This window comes from Hypomesus nipponensis, chromosome 18, assembly GCF_054491055.1.
Source record: "Hypomesus nipponensis isolate SF chromosome 18, ASM5449105v1, whole genome shotgun sequence".
NCBI classification, from domain to species: domain Eukaryota; kingdom Metazoa; phylum Chordata; class Actinopteri; order Osmeriformes; family Osmeridae; genus Hypomesus; species Hypomesus nipponensis.
In genome coordinates this window covers 18,146,551-18,168,472 of record NC_140378.1, presented here as the reverse complement: position 1 = coordinate 18,168,472, position 21,922 = coordinate 18,146,551, and the positions used below count along the sequence as shown (strand labels likewise).

At 47.4% G+C, this 21,922-nt stretch overlaps 1 protein-coding gene across 10 annotated transcripts; it reads right to left on the bottom strand.

Annotated features, from left to right (window-relative positions):
- Positions 1–106: 106 nt before the first annotated feature.
- LOC146252536 (ral GTPase-activating protein subunit beta-like) lies at positions 107–20,432 on the bottom strand. Of its 10 annotated transcripts, none has more exons than XM_084680261.1 (32): positions 19,944–20,432; positions 19,144–19,346; positions 18,666–18,868; positions 18,252–18,418; positions 17,824–18,010; positions 16,892–17,023; positions 16,386–16,564; positions 15,005–15,156; positions 14,506–14,725; positions 12,400–12,601; positions 11,779–11,946; positions 11,177–11,291; positions 10,938–11,085; positions 9,942–10,006; positions 9,663–9,807; positions 9,431–9,484; positions 8,652–8,773; positions 8,084–8,266; positions 7,619–7,767; positions 7,331–7,518; positions 7,065–7,168; positions 6,417–6,569; positions 6,153–6,203; positions 5,440–5,649; positions 5,084–5,242; positions 4,809–4,977; positions 4,351–4,473; positions 3,847–3,983; positions 3,418–3,526; positions 3,094–3,172; positions 2,545–2,690; positions 107–2,270 (listed from the first exon to the last, which is right to left on the bottom strand). In XM_084680261.1, exons 2-32 carry the CDS (start codon positions 19,318–19,320, stop codon positions 2,077–2,079), a joined length of 4,590 nt encoding a protein of 1,529 aa, XP_084536387.1. In that variant the 5' UTR covers positions 19,321–19,346; positions 19,944–20,432; the 3' UTR covers positions 107–2,076. The 10 variants fall into 10 exon arrangements, with proteins under 10 accessions (XP_084536387.1, XP_084536386.1, XP_084536394.1 ...); XM_084680260.1 differs by having other exon boundaries at positions 6,417–6,572; positions 19,944–20,431; XM_084680268.1 differs by lacking the exon at positions 19,944–20,432 and having other exon boundaries at positions 6,417–6,572; positions 18,666–18,752; positions 18,851–18,868; positions 19,144–19,205.
- Positions 20,433–21,922: the final 1,490 nt, after the last annotated feature.

Genomic DNA, 21,922 nt, shown 5'->3' with positions numbered 1-21,922 from the left:
CTGCCTATAAGTGGGGTGTAGCATCACTGTCGAGCAAACTACAACCTCTCTTACTGACAATATGGAATTAAAATACATTTTAATTTATTTAGACATGGGACACAAGTTACAAGTGTAAATTCACTTTATTGGTCAAATTCACCCTGTAAACAAAAGTTCAACAGAAAGGACAAGGAGAAATTAAAAGAGCATTGAGAGTATGAATCAATGAATGACATTAAATACCCACTTTAATTCTCCCAAATAGAATTGCATACATACATAAAATATTATTTTGCCGTTTCAAACTAGGAATGCGACAAACAACTCATACCGTATGTCTTATGTACACATAACCTCCTCTTTCTATACAAGTTAAAACCTTAAATATGACCTAACAGCAAATGAGTAATTTAGTTAAGGAATGACTGATTGTGTACAAGTGCTCCGATTCATATTTCATAATTTGCTTTCATTTTCCATAACTAAAAGGCATGTGCAAAAAAAAGCACGCAAATTCATAAAATCAAGTAGGGGAACGTGATCCATAAACTCGATTTTAGAAACTGATAAGAGTAAACCTTCTGACAATTCACATTTCACAAGATAAAACTCTTCTTTCAAGGTTTTTTTTTTTTGCACTGCAAACTAATGTAAAAAGACAAAAAGGTATGTGAGATGACGAAGAGGAGGAAAGTAAACCAAAAAAGTGAGCTCAGTGCATTAAGACTTCAGCCACAGTACTATGTAAAAGCCCGCAGGTCTCCTTTCAATCATGACCATAAGTAACTTCACATTATTACAGGCAGACAGTTAAGGGTTTGCACTGGAACAATAGTACAGTAAGTAAACAAAACAAGGTAAACAAACTAGTCAAAGTAAACAGGAGTAACCATGATTGTATAGATAAGTTATTTTGAAAAGGAAATCTCATTATGATATTTAGGGTACCCTTAGAATACATTTTCTGGTCTGTATATCAACCTCCATTAATATCACTGGTAAAGTAAACTAAAGAGAAAGCAAACTTTGTAGTCAAGTTACCACCCTTAGAATATGGAATGGTGAAAAGGTGAGGCGATCTTGTGAGATGACTCAGTACTAAGAGAGAAGGATTATTTCCTATAGTCAGTTTTTTCTATAGACTACAACTGAGGCAATGACTGGCACTGATCACGCTTGGTACAGATACAAGCCCTGACTGTGAGAAAGAGTGTCGAGTAGACAGGAGCAGAATCACATCTCGGGTGCTAAAGTCTCCACATACAGTGCAATATAACCCATCAATTCAAATAATTTAACATCTTGAAAAGCATAAAACCCGATTAAAATCCTTTAAAAAATTATGTATCTGTGGGGTTTGTCAGTTATCCTTGGACGTACATCAAATGGTCATAACAAAATCAAAGTTTCGACCAAAACAGTGGTGAACAGATTGCAACCTAGACTTTAGGTATTGAGTTTAGGCCCAAGTACATTAAGAGTGACTGAAAGATCATGCTCCACAGGATGGGGCAACTCAACAGCAGGGAAGACTAGCTCCAAATCTTCCCAGAGGTTCAACAGAAACAAACATCAAATTCCACCTCAGTTTTTTCTTTCTTTTAAACAAATGCCCGTCTGTGTATGTTAGCTCCACAGAAAACAAACCTGATACTTTAGGCCAATCAGCATACATTAAAATACTGTCATCACACACTGTAAGATGGAGCATTTCAAGGCCAACAGCACATCTTCAAAGTAACTTCAGAAAGGCATAGGCTACTCTATTGCATTCAAAGAAAGGCAGAAACTGTTGCCACAAAGCGTGGACTCAGTACCGTGTGAGGCAGAGTCCTTTACCCAAAGCTTATTAACTGTCAGGGCCATTCCAAGTTAGGCTCCGGTGTGTAGAAATCTATCCTTTGCATTTTTTTATTATTTTTTTTACTTCTTGTTTTCGTGACACTTTGCGCTTGGTAAATGGCAGACAAGTGTTGATATAAATTACAAACTACAGTAAAAATATAGACGAATCTGTGAGTGCATGTGTGCGGTTCTGTGTATGTGTGTGTGTGTGTGTGTGTGTCTGCATACAGGTGTGTCTTTACAGAGGGGTCAAAGGTGAGGCCTCCCCACTCCCACCTCTTGGAAGAGAGAGGTGTAGAACTCTGGCTCCAGCTGCTTGTTTCGGTAGCGGTGGACGACCTCTGTGATCTTCTGCTTTCGCCTGACGTGGGGAGGGTTGTACGAGTCGCTCTCCAGGCGCCTTCGCCGGCACACGTTGATGACTGTCTGACGCACCAGGAACCCTGAGACAGAGAGAGCGAGAGAGAAAGAGACATAGACAGAGAGAGACATAGACAGACAGAGAGAGAGAGAGAGAGAGAGAGAGGGGGCGAGAGAGAGAGAGAGCGAGAGAGAGAGCGAGCGAAGAAAAGTAAAAAAAAAAACTCTATATAGTATCCATATAAAAGTATTCATATGAATATACAAGCTGATAGGTTTCAAGATAATATTCTGGCCTAGATCGATGAAGTAAAAGTGAATGGGCGAGTAGATGGAAAAGAGTGAGGAGGTACTGACCAAGTACCCTTCGGCCAACCACCATTCCGTCCACCAGGGGGATGACCATGCTGAACTTGCCCACGGCTCCATGGAGTCTAATCCTGAACAGGCCCGTCTTCAAAGGGTGGATGAAGATCAGGGGGATGTCCTTCTCCAACCCTGACCTTCAGAGGGATGGAGAGGGAGGGGGGAAGGAGGTGGGGAACAGGGAAGAGTTTAAGTTAAACATTTTATATTTGTGTAAATATATTGTCATATTTAACCATTTTGGCTAAAGAGCAGAATAGTGATGTTGACTGATCATGTTTTCCTTCAAATCTGTCAGGTAGCTACTGAATATTCTCTGAAACACAGATAATCGAAAATAGACGATGCAGAATGTGCTCATAAACTAAGAAACTAGGATGGGTAGCAACTGTAACAGCTTGGCGCTATATGTTGAAACATTTGGACGTGCTTGAACATCTGATTCTCCCAGTAATCATGTCTGACAGAAGATGGTGTTGGTGTTGACTAATCTCAGACAGCAACGTCAGTGTCTGTGGCTCTGGGCGTGGCTTCCTGTACCGGCAGGAAGTGCTGTTGCTGGCGCTCGCCTCCAGCCCTGTGGTCGTTTCTGCCATAAGATCTGAAAGAGGGAAGTTCTCTACATACAACAAAAACACACACAAAAATAATTAGGCTACGGAGGAGGGGGGGTGAGAGGGTCACATGACTTGAGTTTCAGCCTATTAAAACTCCTCAGGAAATGAACATGCACAATAAAGCTGAACCAAACTTTTTGAATGTCGGTAAAATCACAGGTAAGATCGAATCAGGACAGAAGCGACACCTCGAAAGGGGATGTGTGGCTTTATTCTGGTAGAGGAGGAAGTGGTGGAGGTTGTTTACCGATGTCATCGAAGCGCTCCACCCAAACTACCAACACCTTGGTCTCTGGGCCCAGGGGAGGGGTGGCCCTCCCTGTTGAAGCTCTCTTGGTCTTCACCAGGGGACTGAGCTGGAGAGGAACATCACATGTAGAGGTGTTTACCGCACCAGTCATCCTGGATAGGCTTGGTTTGTTAGATATATAAATAGGATCTCTGTATCTTTACATATAATTACATATAATTTATTTAGAAAAGATAAGGGATGCACACAGTGTGCATGTCTTATCTTTTTAAAATATAAATATATATCTCTCTCTATATATATATATATGTGTGTGTGCATGTCTTATTTTTTTTTTATCATGGTTTCTCTTGTTATCAAAATTGGTTATTTTATTCAGAAGATGAACAGTGGGAGGACCCCACCCTAGTGTGGTTAACAGTTCACCTTCTTGGCCGTCTCCAGGTTGTCAGAGTGATTGGGGAACAGCTCCAGAGTCAGATTGGGTTGCTTCAGTAAGGGAGGCAGGGCGTCCATGTTGGTGTCTGCCTCCACTGTGGAGTCACTGTGCACCGAGCACTCTTCTACAAACGGGGGGAAATACATTTTTAAATACATTTGACCAGGACCAAACTCCACTGAGGCCCGCTAGAGTGTTTCAGGGGTTCTCCACCTTTTTGGGGCCAGGGACCCCTCACAGGGGAGAACATTTTCCAAGGACCCCCCCATTATCATAACACCCATTCAGCATACCCTTTGTGCTCTTAAATGGACACAATATGCTTGTTTTATTGCTGCAAATGTTCCCCATCTGTAGATTATTATATATGTTTTCACTTTTTAATGATACAGCACAATTTTTTTTTTTAATTTTTGTTTTAAGTGATGGCAAATTATTTCCTGAACCCCCTGGCTATGGTTAGCGGACCCCACTTCGAGAACCGCACCGACCTGAGGAGTCTGTCAGAGACGGGACGACGAAGGCGATCTCGGTCAGAGCGTCAGCGTAGTACAGCACCTTCTTCTCCCCGTTAAACACAGAGCCGCCCGTGTCCTGTGGTGTGGACTCCTCCTCTGCCACACACACACACACACACACACACACACACAAACACACACACGCATACACACACACACACAAACACACAAACACACACACGCATACACACACGCATACACACACACGCATACACACACACACATGCACACAACAGTTACCATCTTTACCCACACTCATGGAAGTGCTTTTGTCTTTGTGGGTTCATGCGATGCAGTAGGTGGATACACTGATGCACTGGGTTCAGTTCATACGGTCTTCTACCTGTGCAGGTGTCTCACCTATCTGTCTTTTACCTGGGCAGGTGTCTCACCTCTCACCTGTCTGTCTTCTACCTGGGCAGGTGTCTCACCTGTCTGTTGGTCGTCGTGGCCGTCAGAGCAGGAGTTGAGGGTCCAGCTGGTGTCCAGGTGTCCGGTCCAGCCGGGATGACTGGCCACGTCCACGGGCCAACCTAGCGACAGAAGAAACTCCAGGAAGTTGGGCTGGACACTGGACGACGACTCCACATTCCTCAGGATCTACCAATCACAAAATAAGTAGTCTCAGGATATACGGCAGATGGGGAATTATAGTCGATAATCGAAGGCGCCAAGCTCCGTTTGTGAAATCTAAGCCGGTTCTTACCTCCTGACTGCTTTTCTGCCCCGCCCTCATGTAGAATACAAAGACAGTGTCAAAAGGTCGGCATGGTAACAGGTCCAGGTAGGCGATGTCCTCAAAGAAACCTGGCAGTGAGGAGTCCAGTCCAATCAGATGAGGAGGTAGTTGACTGTTGCCGGGTTCCTGGGGGGGGAAAAAAAACCATTGAAGATAGAGACATGTCGCAAGTCGCTAGATACGACTGTCACTAGGGAAGGTTGCAAATGGTTAATTATGAGCATTACTAGTGGGGATACATGCATTTCATATTATGGGATGTGAGCGCTAGACAAGTCAAGACAACATATACATATGGATATCAGAAAACTACAGTGCCCAACCTTCAGTGCTTCTAGAGACAGGAAGCCAAAATGTGAGAGGAAGAGGCGGGCTGTCTGGAACTCCTGAGCAGGTGAGGGGGGTTTGCAGTCGGTCTGGGGGTCAGGGAACGGCTTCGACCTCCAGAGGTCGTCGCCATGGCGCTCGAGGGAGCTTTCGTACTCTATCTGTTTGTTCATCACGCTGCTTAGCTTGTCGTGCTGCACCTCCAGCTGTGAGGAAGAACAGACCGAACAAACACTGTGAGGCCAGTAGTCAGTCACACACACACACACACACACACACACACACACACACACACACTACTATCCCTCAGCATACACAGATTACATACAATCCTCAGAATCCTCAGTTTCTAGACCCAAGCTTAACCAAATAAAAAATCAAATCAAATGTATTTGTATAGCCCTTTTTACACGCAAGCATGTCACAGAGGGCTTCACGTACGCCCGTAGAACTGCCCCTCAACCAACCTGAACCCTCAAGGAAGACAAGGAAAAACTCCCAGAAAAACTCCCAACAGGAGTTGACCACAACCACAACCTTAACCACAACCTCACCCCGTGTCAGGGAACTGAGAAATGTTAGCCTCGAGCGATTTCATTGAGTGAAAACTGTGACAAATTACGAGGTGGTAAAATATTTGGAAAGAATAGCCAGCCAGGCCCGTTGACACTTGAGACCTCTCCCTCCCCTGAAGGTAGGAACAACTCACGTATGGAATATTACCCCTCAGGGAGCACATAACTGCCACGTCATCCATATCCTGTCAGTTCACAAAACATTCATGTTGTTTTTACAAGCGTTGGGTGTAGAACTTGGTAGAATTGAATGGTGAATGACTGACTCACTGAGTTGCAAGTTGTAACCTTGTCGTTGAGAACAAAAAGAATTTGGAGGCAGGTTACCACAGAATCCAAATGAGGAACGGAAGCACCCATTCTCCAGCCAGGTCACAGCTGGACCTGGAGGATCTCACCTCCTTGTTGACGATGTCGTCCAGGTCGGGGATGCTGACGTCGGCCTTGACCAGAGGGATCTTGTCCACCTCCTCAGGGAAGGGCCTCTGCTTGACGGTGTACTTGATGCCTACGTCATTGTTGGGCGTGGGCCGGCCTTCAGGCACAAACACCTGCTGTAGGAGAAGAGGAGCATGGAATCAGCTGGAAGGAGCACCAGGAGCAGGGGTGAGAGGAGGGACAATCACAGTTCACGTGGAGGATGTCCGCTACTGGTTCACCACACAGGGTCAGGGTCAACAGCTTCCATCACCGGCCTCTGAAAACCACCGTGTTCACCCTTGGGTCCCATCCGCCAGTAGCTCTGAGTGACCTGTGTTCCATGTAGTGGGAGAGTGATGTCCTGAGTGTTGATATGAGTGTTTGTGTGTGTGAGACGTATAACTGATGGTTCTTCCCTTTGGGACTTATTTCGTTTTTCACAATGCATGTTTCATGTTTTGGCTACCCGCAATGTTTGGGGCTATCTCGTTGTCATGATCAGTGACCAATGCACTTTTGTAAAGCTGTCTTTTGGAAGTCGCTTTGGATAAAAGCGTCTACTAAATGCATAACATTTTAAATGCATTAAATGTAATGTAAATGATGGTCGGTCTGGTTCTTCTCACCCTCTGGTTGGCCCGGGCTCCTCTGGGCTGGTGGAAGAGCTGCATGGTCCAGGCGTGTCTGCCCGCCATCCCTCGGATCAGAACCGTCACGGACGGACTGGGGTCTGGAAAAAGACACAAGCAGCAGTCAGGACGTGGCCGCGCAACGCCAAACTGCGAAAATAACCTCAGGGCTCGCCAATCAAAGTGCCCACTAGTCTGAGCCAAAATGGCCACCTCGCTATCCACTTCGTCGCTGTCACCAGACGCTCTGGTCGCTGACTCACTCTGCTCGTTGCCCAGCGGCTGCTCCAGCATGGCTAAGATGACAGAGTTGTCCAGGACAAAGTATCGGAAGTTGCTAGCCCCCGTGGAGCTAAGTCTGGCGTAGCCAATCAGAGTGTCCTCGTTCAGCAGGCTGCAGGTGGAGGCGGGGCCACTAGCGGATGGGAACGCCCCCAGGACCTGCATGATGCTACAGGACACCAATCAGAGGGCAGACAGGTTTACAAACAAGACCCATGGACAGGAAGTTCTAATATCAGTAGCCAATGGGAGCTGGGAGAGGGCCTCACCAGGACAGCGTGGCCTCGGCGGCATCCTTCACCCTCTTGGAGGCGGGGTTATGCTCCTTCTCCCCCTTGTGTCTCACTTCCTGGTCGTGTCTGGACTTGCTGCCTGAGATCCCCAGCTCCACGATCTCCAGCACCTCCATCAGGCAGTCCTGCAGACACACAACCACCCATCAAGCAAATACTATCAAATATTATAAGTTCCTGTTGAGGAAACCTGGTTTTACACTGGTTTGTCCTAACAATCCAACTGTGACAATTTTGACGAAATCATCCTAATCTTTTCCATATTAACCAGATCTCATAAATAGCTTTCGTCATTAACGATGGCATCCTAATCATAGGCAAAAGAAGAACTCTAATCCCTGCTTATAATGTAGGTTCCAGGGCCTTATAACCTCCAAAGAACACACACACAACACGTGTCGAAACTAAGGATTTGGGGGTTTTGGGGGGGGGGGAGATCACCTTCTCTTCCAGCATGTCATGGTGCTCAGTCAGCCACACACACAGGCACTGGAAGGCCGCCACGATCATGGAGTGCAGGTCCCTGGAGTGGAGGGGGGCGGGGCGGCTGCACTGGAACACGATGTAGGCGCACACGCAGCTGACCGCACGCTTGCGCTCCGCCGTGTCGACGCACGCCTTCACCTGGAGACGAAGGGAGACGCGGCGATGGTCACGCAGGGAGCGCGGGGTCACGGGCGGACATGGGGTCACACGATACACCTTGGGTTTTTATGATTTTTAAGCAGTTCTGTGCATTTTAGGTTTACTCTAAACTCTAGGTTTACTCTACTCTTGGCTACGACACTTAACTCCTAATATTTTGTCTCAGTTTGTATTTTTGTAACTATATTTGTATGTATGCTGCTGCCTGTATTGGCCAGGTCTCCCTTGAAAAATGGATTCTTCATCTCAATGGGTCTCTCCTGGTTAAATAAAGGTTATAATACTCTTGAGGAGTGATATCGTCCCTGCTGATGCAGCCAGGAGGGAAGCGTCGCCCTCTAGTGGTGGGTCTGTGGAGGCTCACCTTGGCCAGGCCAGCCAACAGCTCCAGGGCAGCCAGGGAGATGCTCATCTCAGCCCTCCACTGGGCACTGAGTCTCTGGGTCACCAGGTGGATGCTGCGCACCAGCAGCCCCGCGGCCGTATCTGGAAGAGCTGGAAGATATAACAAACGCACCCGGAAAAAGGCCCGCCACCACGCAGAGACAGCAGAGGAGCACACAGGCTGGCTGTTAGGACATGCTGGGGAGGGAGGAGCCTCTGGCTGGAACACCCTCAGACAGGCTAGGCTCGAGCACCAATCGGATGGACTGAGATTGGGATTCCGCAAGAAGGGCATTTTAGCTCTCATAGAATTTTTTTTAGCTTAAACAATGGGGGGGGGGAAGTATTCTATTTGGGGGTGCCTTTCCCTGTGAATAACTCCCCTTGAAGCCGACCCTGCCCTCGTACAGAGTGGGAAAGGGGGAGGGATGGTTGGTTATGACAAATCTTGTCATGTCACCCGTGTCATGCCAGTGACAAACACAGCACATCAACCAGGAAGGTGAAAAGGCACACGAGGAGAGAAGAGAACGTCACGGGAGAGAAGATCTCGACAGAGAGCACTGCACCATCTCGACAGAGAGCACTGCACCATCTCGACAGAGAGCACTGCACCATCTCGACAGAGAGCACTGCACCATCTCGACAGAGAGCATTGCACCATCTCGACAGAGAGCACTGCACCATCTCGACAGAGAGCATTGCACCATCTCGACAGAGAGCACTGCACCACAGCAAAGAGGTGTCCGGATCACCTACAGATGCATTTTACCCAACGCTTCTTAACTCTGAACACCACTTTTACCACGTTGGCTACAATACAAAAAAAGTGTTCATTGTGTTAAGTTTGCACGGCGATAGCATTGTCAACTATACAATTACATTGTCAGCTATACAATTAAAACTCCAGTTTAGTTCCTACAAAATGGCCCCAGCTAAATACCAATAATGGCCGGCAGGATATGACAGTTCCCAAACAGGAAGTGCTCACCGTAGTCTCGGAGCAAGGCCTGACCTGGGCGCTCTGAGTCAGGGCTGGTGGGCTCAGCGCTGCCCCCGCTGGTGAAGCTGATGCTACTGTTAGTCCGGCTGTGGCTGTTACTCCTAAGCCCTGCGTGGCTCCCGTCAACGCTGCCCTGAAACACACACACAGACACAAACACACACACACACACACACACACACACACACACAGGGTTGGAAGACTGCAGCATTGTTAGCGTTAGCATAATTCAACTATGATTGGATGTGTTGACAGTGAAGGCCATACTGTTTCAGTCTGTGTTCCTATGGCCTCCAGGAGTGCAGAGTCTTGCACGATGTTGAGCATTGCACCTGTAAAGTGGAAGAACAAAAGACAGAAACAGATCAGTCAAAAAGAAACTAGAACAGTTTTTTGAGCGTGGAGGAGGTCTGGGTGGAGGGTAGAGAGGGTCTGGGTGGAGGGTAGAGGGGGTCTGGGTGGAGGGTAGAGAGGGTCTGGGTGGAGGGTCGAGGGGGTCTGGGTGGAGGGTAGAGAGGGTCTGGGTGGAGGGTAGAGGGGGTCTGGGTGGAGGGTAGAGGGGGTCTGGGTGGAGGGTCGAGGGGGTCTGGGTGGAGGGTAGAGGGGGTCTGGGTGGAGGGTAGAGGGGGTCTGGGTGGAGGGTAGAGGGGGTCTGGGTGGAGGGTCGAGGGGGTCTGGGTGGAGGGTCGAGGGGGTCTGGGTGGAGGGTAGAGGGGGTCTGGGTGGAGGGTAGAGGGGGTCTGGGTGGAGGGTCGAGGGGGTCTGGGTGGAGGGTAGAGAGGGTCTGGGTGGAGGGTAGAGGGGGTCTGGGTGGAGGGTAGAGGGGGTCTGGGTGGAGGGTCGAGGGGGTCTGGGTGGAGGGTCGAGGGGGTCTGGGTGGAGGGTAGAGGGGGTCTGGGTGGAGGGTAGAGGGGGTCTGGGTGGAGGGTAGAGGGGGTCTGGGTGGAGGGTCGAGGGGGTCTGGGTGGAGGGTAGAGGGGGTCTGGGTGGAGGGTAGAGGGGGTCTAGGTGGAGGGTAGAGGGGGTCTGGGTGGAGGGTAGAGAGGGTCTAGGTGGAGGGTAGAGGGGGTCTGGGTGGAGGGTAGAGGGGGTCTGGGTGGAGGGTAGAGGGGGTCTGGGTGGAGGGTAGAGGGGGTCTGGGTGGAGGGTAGAGGGGGTCTGGGTGGAGGGTAGAGAGGGTCTGGGTGGAGGGTAGAGGGGGTCTAGGTGGAGGGTAAAGGGGGTCTGGGTGGAGGGTAGAGGGGGTCTGGGTGGAGGGCCTACCTAGGATGAGCTGGGTGTTGTTGGGGTCGGTCTCCGTCTGCAGAGCCCCTATGAGGACATTGACCAGACGCAGTCTGAGCGATAGGAAAGAAACAGGCTGGTCGTGAGGCGAGCCGTCATCCTCGCCGAACTTCCCCTCCAGCAGAACCTGCTCAGGCCAGACACAAAACACCACAAGTGACGATCAGTTTGTGATCGCCGCCCCCCCCCCCCAAACACAACGGCAGGCCACACGGTACCTCTGACTTAATGTTGCCGAAGTGGTGAGGCAGGGGCAGCATGGATAGCAGGATGTGGATGGAGGCCCTCCTCAGGTCTGTAGGGTTCACGTACACCTTGAACTTGGACAGCTCCCTGGGGATAGACACATGTGCTCCGTGAATCCATACATGGCTCACTTACTGTACATTGACTTTGCACAAAGTACTTTTTATTTGAAGGTCTCTTGGAGAAAAGCTTCAACGACATGAATGACATGCACTGGCTTCTTTTTTTTATTTTTTTGTATTGCTAGTTTATGTATCCTTAGTATAGTTAGACCACATATTTAAATTTAAGATTCCTATATGTTTACTGTATGCACCTTCCTGCCAAAGCAAATTCCTTGTCTGTGCAAACTTTAATGGCGAATAAATCCCATTCTGATTCTGATTTTATGATGTCATAGTTACATGCGCTTCGGGGGACAAATAAAGTGCATGCAGACTTGAATATACATGCGGTTTTCGGTTTCACTACAACATTTTCTCAGGGAACTCCTCTCCGTCAAACGCGGGGCTGGAACACCGTGAGGTTCACTGACAGCTGGGAGCCCTTGGGCTTTCTGCTGCCTCTCAGCTACCTGTCGGGGAGGATGGTCTCCAGAGCAGAGATGAAGTACGGGACCACCACGTTGACGCCCTTCAGGTCGGAGCAGAACAGGGAGGCTGAGTTGAGGATGATGCAGGCCAGCACCGGCCGGCAGATGAAGTCTGAGATCTGGAGGCCCTGAATCAGAACCATGTAGAACCTGCCGAGACAGACAGAAGGCTGTTCAAAACACAAATGACGACTTGAAAACAAACGTCTAACGGTTACAATAGGTGGTAGGTATAATACAAACAAATCAGTTAAAACAGGCTTGCGCAGGCTTTTGGCGTGACTACATTGAACCCTGTTCACCTCCACATAACTTTTGACATTATGGCAAACTTTTACATTTACATTTAGTCATTTAGCAGACGCTCTTTTCCAGAGCGACTTACAGTAAGTACAGGGACATTCCCAGAGACAAGTAGGGTGAAGTGCCTTGCCCAAGGACACAACGTAATTTGGCTCAGCCGGGAATCGAACTGGCAACCTTCAGATTACTAGCCCGACTCCCCACCGCTCAGCCACCTGACTCCCACCTGACTCCCTAACGCCACGGCTAACGTTAGCCGCTAGCATGCCAACGGGAAAGGGAGGGGGGGATGAGTTTCACCTGGACAGGTAGACAGGAAGGATGTCCTCTCCGGTTTTCTTGCTGCAGAAGATGCGACAGAGGGTCCCACAGGCCTCCGCACGGCCGGACTCGTAGCTCTCGGGGAACTCGTTGGCGTCGAACAAGGGGTTGGACACCATGGAGTCTGCGGACATGTGAGAGCCCTTCCTCCTCAGCTCCAGACCCACCTGGGTGGCTACGGCTGTGGAGAGCAGGACGAGATGGCAGTGAAAGGACCCCGTGGATGACAGGCGGTTGTCCTTGCGCATGCACGCGTACAAAACGGAGGGAAAAAGAAACTTAAATCGTATGCAGTCGCGCACACACACACACACACACAAGCACACAGGGAAACTGAACCAGACAAACGTGGATTAGGAATAGAAAACAGAGGGAGGGGTAAGACTGGGATCATGGTCGTACTGATACCGACATCCAACACTCGCTCACAGTCAGCAGGCACACACAGTAGGGACTTCTGACACAAAGAGTTTGACACATAACTAAAACGAGTGACCGAGGTTTCAACTGAATTGAAACATAACCACGTTTTTGCCCCAGTGGTTGCAAAGTCCATGTGTCAGCTTCCCTGCATGGTGATGTCACAGTCACGTCGTAGACACATTCACTTCATGCATTGAGGCACCAAACAGAAGTCCAGATGAACTTACAACAGAATAGTGAATTCAAAATTAAACAAAAAATATAGAGAGAATTTGTCGGGGGAGGAATAAAACAACCGCTGAGATGAGGTGGTGTAGTCACAAACTGGCAACGCTGTACAGGGACAGCGGGGAGTCTGTGCTTCATTCTCCTTGAGAACGTTGAAGGAACGTTGAAAGAACGTCCAGATAGGCGAGGATAAAGAAACAATGGTTTTGTGATGATCATGGAGAACGAAACCAAAGCGGGGGGGGGGGGGGGGGGTGGAAGAACTGAGGCTGCGAATCAAGAAGTAAGCCGCCGCTCCTACTTACAAGATTTATAAGAAAGGAGAATTTGGATAAAAGAGGCTGCAAGATAACAGAAAATAGTGGAGACAAATCAAAGCAGATCAAGATTTTTTTTTTTTTTTTTCAATTCATCAAGCATGAATTGTGTTTTCTCCTCAATGGATGACCTTGGACCCTGAAACTGCTGCAGCACAGAGCAACGTCAGACATGGTCGACGAGTCAACATGCAGGACAGGACACTGACACACAGAGGAATAGAACTAGAGGAATAGAACTAGAGGAATAGAACTAGAGGAATAGAACTGGAGGAATAGAACTGGAGGAATAGAACTAGAGGAATAGAACTAGAGGAATAGAACTGGAGGAATAGAACTGGAGGAATAGAACTGGAGGAATAGAACTAGAGGAATAGAACTGGAGGAATAGAACTAGAGGAATAGAACTAGAGGAATAGAACTGGAGGAATAGAACTGGAGGAATAGAACTAGAGGAATAGAACTGGAGGAATAGAACTGGAGGAATAGAACTAGAGGAATAGAACTGGAGGAATAGAACTGGAGGAATAGAACTGGAGGAATAGAACTAGAGGAATAGAACTGGAGGAATAGAACTAGAGGAATAGAACTAGAGGAATAGAACTGGAGGAATAGAACTAGAGGAATAGAACTGGAGGAATAGAACTGGAGGAATAGAGGAAGTCTTTCACATCCACACTCATTCTTCTACTTGATACCGGCCGGGGAGTCCTAGACAGGATTAATGAGAAGGTGACTACCTGTAGTGTTCACTGGGTTTAACAGACAGTCTCCCACATCTACATGGGCATTTCTATGTATATATGAATCTCACAAACTGTGGTGCTTATTGGTACTCTGACGGTTGTGAAGTGATCTATCCATTTTATTGTGCATCTGAACAGAAACACTTAGTCCTGCCCTTCACACAGAAAAACACAAGTGAAGAAAGAGAAAACCACACTTGACAACACACACACACACACACAACCCTAAACCCACATCAACACACACAACCCTAAACCCACATCAACATGCACACACAGATAAACAACTGACCTACCAACATACAGTAAAAATGTCTTGTTACTAAGTTATCCTACATGCTAGCAGCTAGGCTAACGGCCTCAGGTCTTACCAGTCATGCTGGAGTCTCTACTGAGGCCGCTGTGCAGCTTGCAGTGCACCAGAGAAGCGTCAAACAGCCATTGGCCGAACAGGTTGAGGATGCTGTTGACCTTGGCCCGAGCCGGGGCGGGGAGGGGCCTGGACTCCCAGCTGCTCTGATTGGGGCTGGAGAGCAGGGTGGGGGAGGAGGAAGGCTGCTGGGACACTTTATTTGGCTGGGAGACACTCCCCTGTAGAGGGGGGAAGAGACAAGAGACAAGCACATCTTGTACACACAATCACCACCACCAAGTGAAGATGTTTACATTTCTGTCACGCTTCTAGCATAGGTATGACGTGAGCAGCCCTGATTTCTATCCCAGATACCTGACTGAATCTTTGGTCTCCCAGATACCAGGTGGTATCTAGGATACCAGTTATACTCCCCCCCCCCCCCCTCCCACCCACCACCAAAAAAAGAACATGACTGCCTACACCTTGGCTTGTCAGACCTGCTGCAATTGACTCACAGTGGAACTTTTGCTGTAGGTTTTGGTGACCACGGTGTGTCTCTGCTTTCGGCTGTGAGGGGGCGTGGTGTTGTTGACCGAGGGAGGCGAGGACATGCTCAGCCTGTTGACGGGGGTGGGGGGGGCGCTGTCGGCCCGGGGTCGAGAGATGCCTGGAAAGGAGAAGGTCAAAGGTCACGGGATGAGACAACAGAGAGACTCCCCGTGTGTTAAAGAAAGGAAAACAGAAGTCACCAGTAACAGTAGAAGAAGGTTGCCCCTAGCGACTTATCCAGGGCCAAATGTGATTTGTCTCTCTAATGGTAGATGCTGTTAAGAGACGTTAAGCTTGTCTGGCCCTGAATCTGTGGTCTGGGGGCAAACTAGCAGATGCCTACTGCCTGTCAGTGTCCTCGTGTGTTATTGTGGTGGGAAGAAGAGATTGAACATCAACATGTAAGGTTTAAAATTACAACGCCCCTTTTAGATCTTTAATTGCTCATTTATTTTTATATGAAAGACCACATTTACATAACCAATGGTGTTGCTTTGCAATGCCATTGAATAAATGTGGTCTTTCAACAAAAAAAAATATTTGCCATTAAAGAGCTAAAATTGACGTTGTCATTTTACAACCAGGGATCTTACAGGGTTAACAACTTCTACCCCCCCGTCTCAGAGCAGGTCAGACCTTACAGTAGGAGACATGTGAGAGCAGCTACAGCAGATAAGGAACTGGTTATGCCTGATACGGACCACATGACTTCATACACGATTATGTAGGCTTTTACGGTTTTAGGGTGGAAACTGAGGAGGATATTGTTAGAAAGGGAGTTAGCTGCTTTCTAGTCACAGTATGATTCTGTCTTTAGGGCATATCATTCCTGCAAAGCCAAGAGTGTTTGGCAAGTTAACCAGCCACCGGTCTTTGCATTGCAACATTACTTGCTGCAAGAACCTTACTAAATTATTTTAGTCATAGCCAAGTTAAGTTTTTTTTTATTCCACTGTCAAATCTGCAGTATGATATGCCAGGGAAACCATGTTACAAATCAAGAATGTTACTCAGATACCATCACCAGCAACAGAAATGATAATTTTTTTCATAATGAGCCGTTTTTAGGTTTTGTTTTGCTTAGCAAGTGGAGATTGTCACACTGTACCCTGACTGACCACAGCCTTGCGAACCTGTACTGTTCTCTTTACAGAGACGCCTAGAGAGACAAAGGCACACATTTTCATATCTCCATTAAAACATTCGATTATTTTCAGTAAATTATCATGAAGGTGATTTTTAAAATTAAATGATTAAATAAATGAAAATGAAAACGCGTGTCAGGGACACAAACTGCGTAACCATGCTGATGCTGCGTAACCACGGCGACGCGTGGTGAGGTCGTACCCAGGAAGGCGTCCACCAGGCAGCTGATGCCTCTCATGGCCCTGAAGAAGATCTGGGGCAGCTGCTTCAGGCAGGGGTGCAGAACCACCTCGTGGGGGATGCCGCTGGAGTTGAGGAACTGCTCCTGGAACTTGGGCGTGGTGCTCACCACCGCGGGGTTGCTCAGGTCCACAGGGTTGCTGTGGAAACGAGCCGGGGGGGAGGGGGAGGGGGGAGTCACAGAGAGTGTTTGGATGGAGGGTTGAGGGGATTGTCACGTCAGGGTCAATTCAAAACATAAAAAACCTATCAGCGATCTTATATGACAAAAGTTTGGAACTCCAAATAGGCCTGAGTGTTTTGAACAAGCCCCTCCCTGTCTCATGAGAGGACAAAGGGAGGAGGGAAGAGATAAAGAGAGATAAGAGAGGAGAAGAAGAGAGAGGGAGAGGACAGCAGGATAATTTGTCTTGGTGGAGAGAGAGAGAGAGAGAGAGAGAGAGAGAGCATCCCTTGTCCTGGTGTACCTGAGCATGTGGAGGAAGCGGTACCAGGTCTGGGCCACGCAGTCGTTGTCCATCTCCACGGGGATCAGGTTGGCGTCCTCATCAGGGACTTTGAAAGGAGGGAACGTGGTGCCGTGGGTGAACCTCAACAATCTGTCAAACAACACACACACACTTCCTGTTGGTATATACCTGAATTAATGTGTGTGTGTGTGTGTGTGTGTGTGTGTGTGTGTGTGTGTGTGTGTGTGAGAGAGAGACAGACACGGGTGGTGTCAGAAGCTTTTTTTTGTCAGTTGAGGACGCTGGTCACATAATCAAATTGGCAGGATAGGCAAATGATGTGGTCCGGTAGAGGAACCGTACCATTTGTAATCCCTAACAAGTCAGGACGGATAGACTATTCCACACCTGTTTGATTCAGTCAACATGTGTTGTAACGAGAACAGCTCAGAAAACTAGAAAGAGAAAAGAGCTCTTGTGTCCATGTCAGTTTATACAGCTGTCTCTTGAGTAGGAGATTCCTCTCAGAGATTCCCCCCGTTCTTTCATAGTAATGAGCTTGAGTATGAGTATTTTGGGAGTTTTTCAAAACCTTAATTTTGGTTTTCAGTGCAGATATGATGGCAAACGGGAAGCCCTTTTGTGACGAGTTTGAGTTAGGATAGAGGCTTGAGAGACACTTTAGAGCAGTGGTTCTCAACCCTGTCCTCAGGGACACCCTGTCCTGCTTGTTTTATATGTTTCTCTGCTCCAACACACCTGATTCCAATGCATGTTCGTTACCAGGCTTCTACAGAGCTAGATAACGACCCTTTTATTTGAATCAGGTGTGTTGGAGCAGGGAAACATCTAAAACATGCAGGACAGGGGGTCCCTGAGGACAGGGGGTCCCTGAGGACCACTGCTTTAGAGTAAAAAAAAAAAAAGGCTTGCTTGGGTTGGTTCCCCACCTGGAGGTGAGAGCGCTGGTCACCCTGCTCCACTGCTCCACCACGGGCGGGTGGTGTCTCCAGTTGGCCAGCATCTCCCTGGCCGTCTTCCAGTAGGGCGGCGTGGGGAAACAACGGGCGCACGCCAGCAACCACACCTCGAACAGCACGGCCATCAGCTTGTCTGCCAGCTTCTCTGCCACTCCCACTGAGCAAACAGACAGCAACACAGGAAGGGCGGCGAAGTGTCACGGGGGTGTTTGTTGTGAATCATGGCAGGGTGAACTGTAAGAGCACGGTCTCGGACATGTTAACACACTCCAAGCAGGGACATGTTTTCCCAGATATAGGCTGAGGTCAAGATCTCAGATCAGTTATGAAGATGTGGGATCACAACAGCAACCACAGAAGAAGAGAAGCCAGACAGTGGTAAGGAGGCGGGGACTGACCTCCGGTAGTGGGAGGGGCCAGAAGACAATCGTTGATCCTGAGAAGGAACAGCAGGAGCACCTCCCAGGTCTCCCTCGCCATTAAGGATGACTCCCTCGCCAACTTCTGAACGGCTGTGAGGACCTGCTGACACAGCCTGATGTGGCTCAAACCATCCTGCTGAGGCCTGCCAGAGAGGGAGAGAGAGAGAGAGAGAGAGAAAGAGAGAGAGAGAGAGTCGGGATGAGAGAGAGAGTCAGGATGTGAGTGTCGAGAGTGTCCAGAGAGAGAGAGAGAGAGAGACACACAGACAGACAGAGAGAGGGGGTCAGGATGAGAGAGAGTCAAGATCAGAGAGAGAGAGTCAAGATCAGAGAGAAAGAGAGGGAAAAGGGGTGTATGTGGGAGGAGATGTGAGAGCAGAGCGGTCGTACCTAGGCAGGAAGACGTTGTAGAGATGTTTGAGGATGGTCTGGACGTATAGATTGGGGTCTTTCACAACAGGCTGGGGTATGGAGTCCCTGGGGGAAACCAGTGCCATCATCCAGTCTGTGTACACATCCACACACAGCTTAACCGTGTCTCCCTCCAGGGGAAGGGTTAGGCCGTAACACAATACCTCCATAGTCCACTTCACCTGAGGAAACACAGGTCATGCCCATATAAGGATGAGTCACGTGTCAGAACATGAATGTCACATAGTCCATTTGAACGTGACATGTGGAATAACAATTAATTCATTTAGCAAATGTTTTTTCCAAAGATACGTACAAATACTGCATATAGTAAGTGTAGCAGAAAATCCAGGACAAAGAGTGCCAAAGAATGGTCTCCATTTAACAAGGGCAAGGCACTGTAAAAATAATAACACCACAACATTAAAGCTTGTTAGGTGATGTATGTGACTCTCACCTCCTTGTCTGTCTTGAGGATGTTTTCCGTGGCCACCGGACTGACAGACGTGCCCAGGGGTTTGACCACAGCATTGGCCACCTCGAGCCCAACTCCTCCCGGGTAGGTGTGGAGCACGCTCAGGTGGCCCTGGTCACTCTGCACCACCAAGTGCAACGAGCGCCATTCGGAGTACATACTGCAGCTGCTCTCTCGTCCTCACCCTGCTCAGAGAAACAGGGTTGGGAACTAAGAGGATCAAGTACGACACCGCACACTAAATTTAAGACAGGTAGCCACCGCGAATGTTGTTGAACCAGCAACCTTTCTGGTTAACTAACGAACACACCCAGGTGCCCGTCATTACACACTAGTAATTCATATCGCATGACAAGCAATCTGGATCTTTAGCTAAACAGATAAATAGCAAACAAGCCCGTATATTCAATCTTGGCGTTGTATCTATCTAGCCAGCACGTACATGCACGGACCAGGAAAACACATAAGCTTATCTCCACATCACACATCAACAAAAACATTGAAGCAGCTAGGCTAGCTAGCTGGTTTGCTGGATATAGCCCCAGACGAATGTTTGCAATACGTTATATTCTGAATTGTACCGGTGTTCTATTTTGCAACACCTCAGTGCATCTAGTTAAACACCACTGACCCATGTTACTGCCTCGTTAACTGGCTAATAGTAAGGTTATAGCTTGCTAGCTAGCTGCTTTAAGAATGTCATTAGACTGACTCGATAGCCAGGAAGCTAGAAGATAGCTAGCTGGCCATACAAACGTTAGCCTGACATTTTGACATCCTACCTGGCCCAAATGAAATTGTTGTCATAACAAAGAATCCGATCCCCACAACTCTAATGACCACAATTCAATGCATCAGTAGCCTCCGTCCATCATCATCCTCGGGATCCTCACCGCAAAATCAAATCTTAGCTAGCTACGCTTCCTTCTTTCTGGCTTAGCTAGCTAGCTAGGTATTTCTGTCCTGTCAAACTATAGTCAAAGAAGGCAGAAAGCAGGAAATGTGCATAATAGCGCCCCCTCCAAAGCAAGGCGTTTGAAGCCATTCATTACAAGCCGTAGCGGTCATCAACACCTTGTCTTCTTGAATGCATTTTTCAGGAAATTATCCGTTTATTTTGATACACCGTTAGTGCTTTTTCGTCCTAGTTTCGGAATTTTAGTGTTCCAGAGTTTTTGTTAAAGACTTGTAGCAACTTTGATCCTATCTGCGATTTCCAGCTTTTGGGACCTCCAGTACACCCCTGACAGTCACACTACTATACCCACCTCCCAAGACACCATGTGCCTAAGCAATGGTACACCCTCAGCGTGAAATGGCTTTGCTGTTGAGGTCTGGGGGGAGGCAATGTGTGTGATAGCTATGATTTTGTTCATATTGGAGGCAGTCAACATGTTGAAGGCGACGTAGGATAATAGGTTGAAGCTATGTGTTCATGAAATTATCAAAGTGTGTTCAGTAAAATTTGGAACAATCACAATAACAAATCTTCACAGAAAACGGGTTCACCACAATGTTGAATAGGTGATCAAACGTAGTCCTCTCCCATGCTTTATCTGGTCACTAGAGGGCGATGTCCCATTCCTGTTGGTGTTTGGTTTGTCGGATTTATTCTACTGAAACTGCAGGGATAAAAAAAAAAAAAAAAAATCTAGCACTTTAAATCATCAATTGTTAAACGCATGGATTAGAAGCCTTTTAAGCATCATTAGAGATGTGAGAGATGTGACAATTTACCAACACATGTTATGTTGTATTCCCTATTCTTGTAGGAATAAGTGAGTACCATTGAAAGTAGGATAGAATTGTATAATATCACCTGGGCGTATGCTGCGACGGTGGATTTAATTGAAGTGTATTATGGGATGCCGGCCTGTTAACAATGATTTATAAAGTGCTGTATATAACCTGTTCTTTCATTCAAACATGAGAAAATCCAAGAGCGGATTAAAATTAAAATAAGAAGAGTTACAATAGGTGCTTACCATATGCTATTAAAAAATCAATTAATTAGTCAGTATATATAATGGCATGCATGAGCTGCATTGCAAAAGGAAATACAATAGGCCTAGATGTACGTCTGGAAAATTTCTAAGGAACTAATTAAATTATGATTTGTCCTAAGCAGCATCGCAATATGGCAACACAAAATGTATTTGCACAACACTGCCGTGGAGTTGATAACGATTACTTTAATCAAAAAGTAACAATTCAAGTATTGTCATTGGCCGGGTTTCCCAGATTCGTTAAGAAGCTCTTAATGCTACGAGCTTCTTAGCAGCGTTAGATTGCCAATGCCTATTTGAGGTGTCAAATGATACGCGAAAGTTTTTTACTTTTTGAAACTCAATAAGCCTACACTTTAGCCTACACAAGTGAAATACAACCTATAGCCTAAAACCGTCGTTTTATCTTGTTGTCGGAGATACTGGCCGTTGGCACTTGGTGTAGCTATTACTAGAACCTAGATAGCCTACATTTTTATTTCTTCCTTCTTCCTTCTCAGTCAAAGTAATACCCGATATAGGGCCAAAGTTTATTTGGAAAATGTGATTCTTTCTCCAGTAGTAAACAGTCATAAAGATATGAGAATTACCTCAATCAATTCAGAGATATGGTATGAAAGTTCCTTGAGAGTCCTTGTATTTATTTTGAACAGTGGGTTGGCTAATGGCTTTTGACAATAGAACTAGTCAACGTTTTAATGGTTCCGTTCAGATACTTATTTTGTAGAAAGTCTAGGCCTATTTGACTGTTTGAT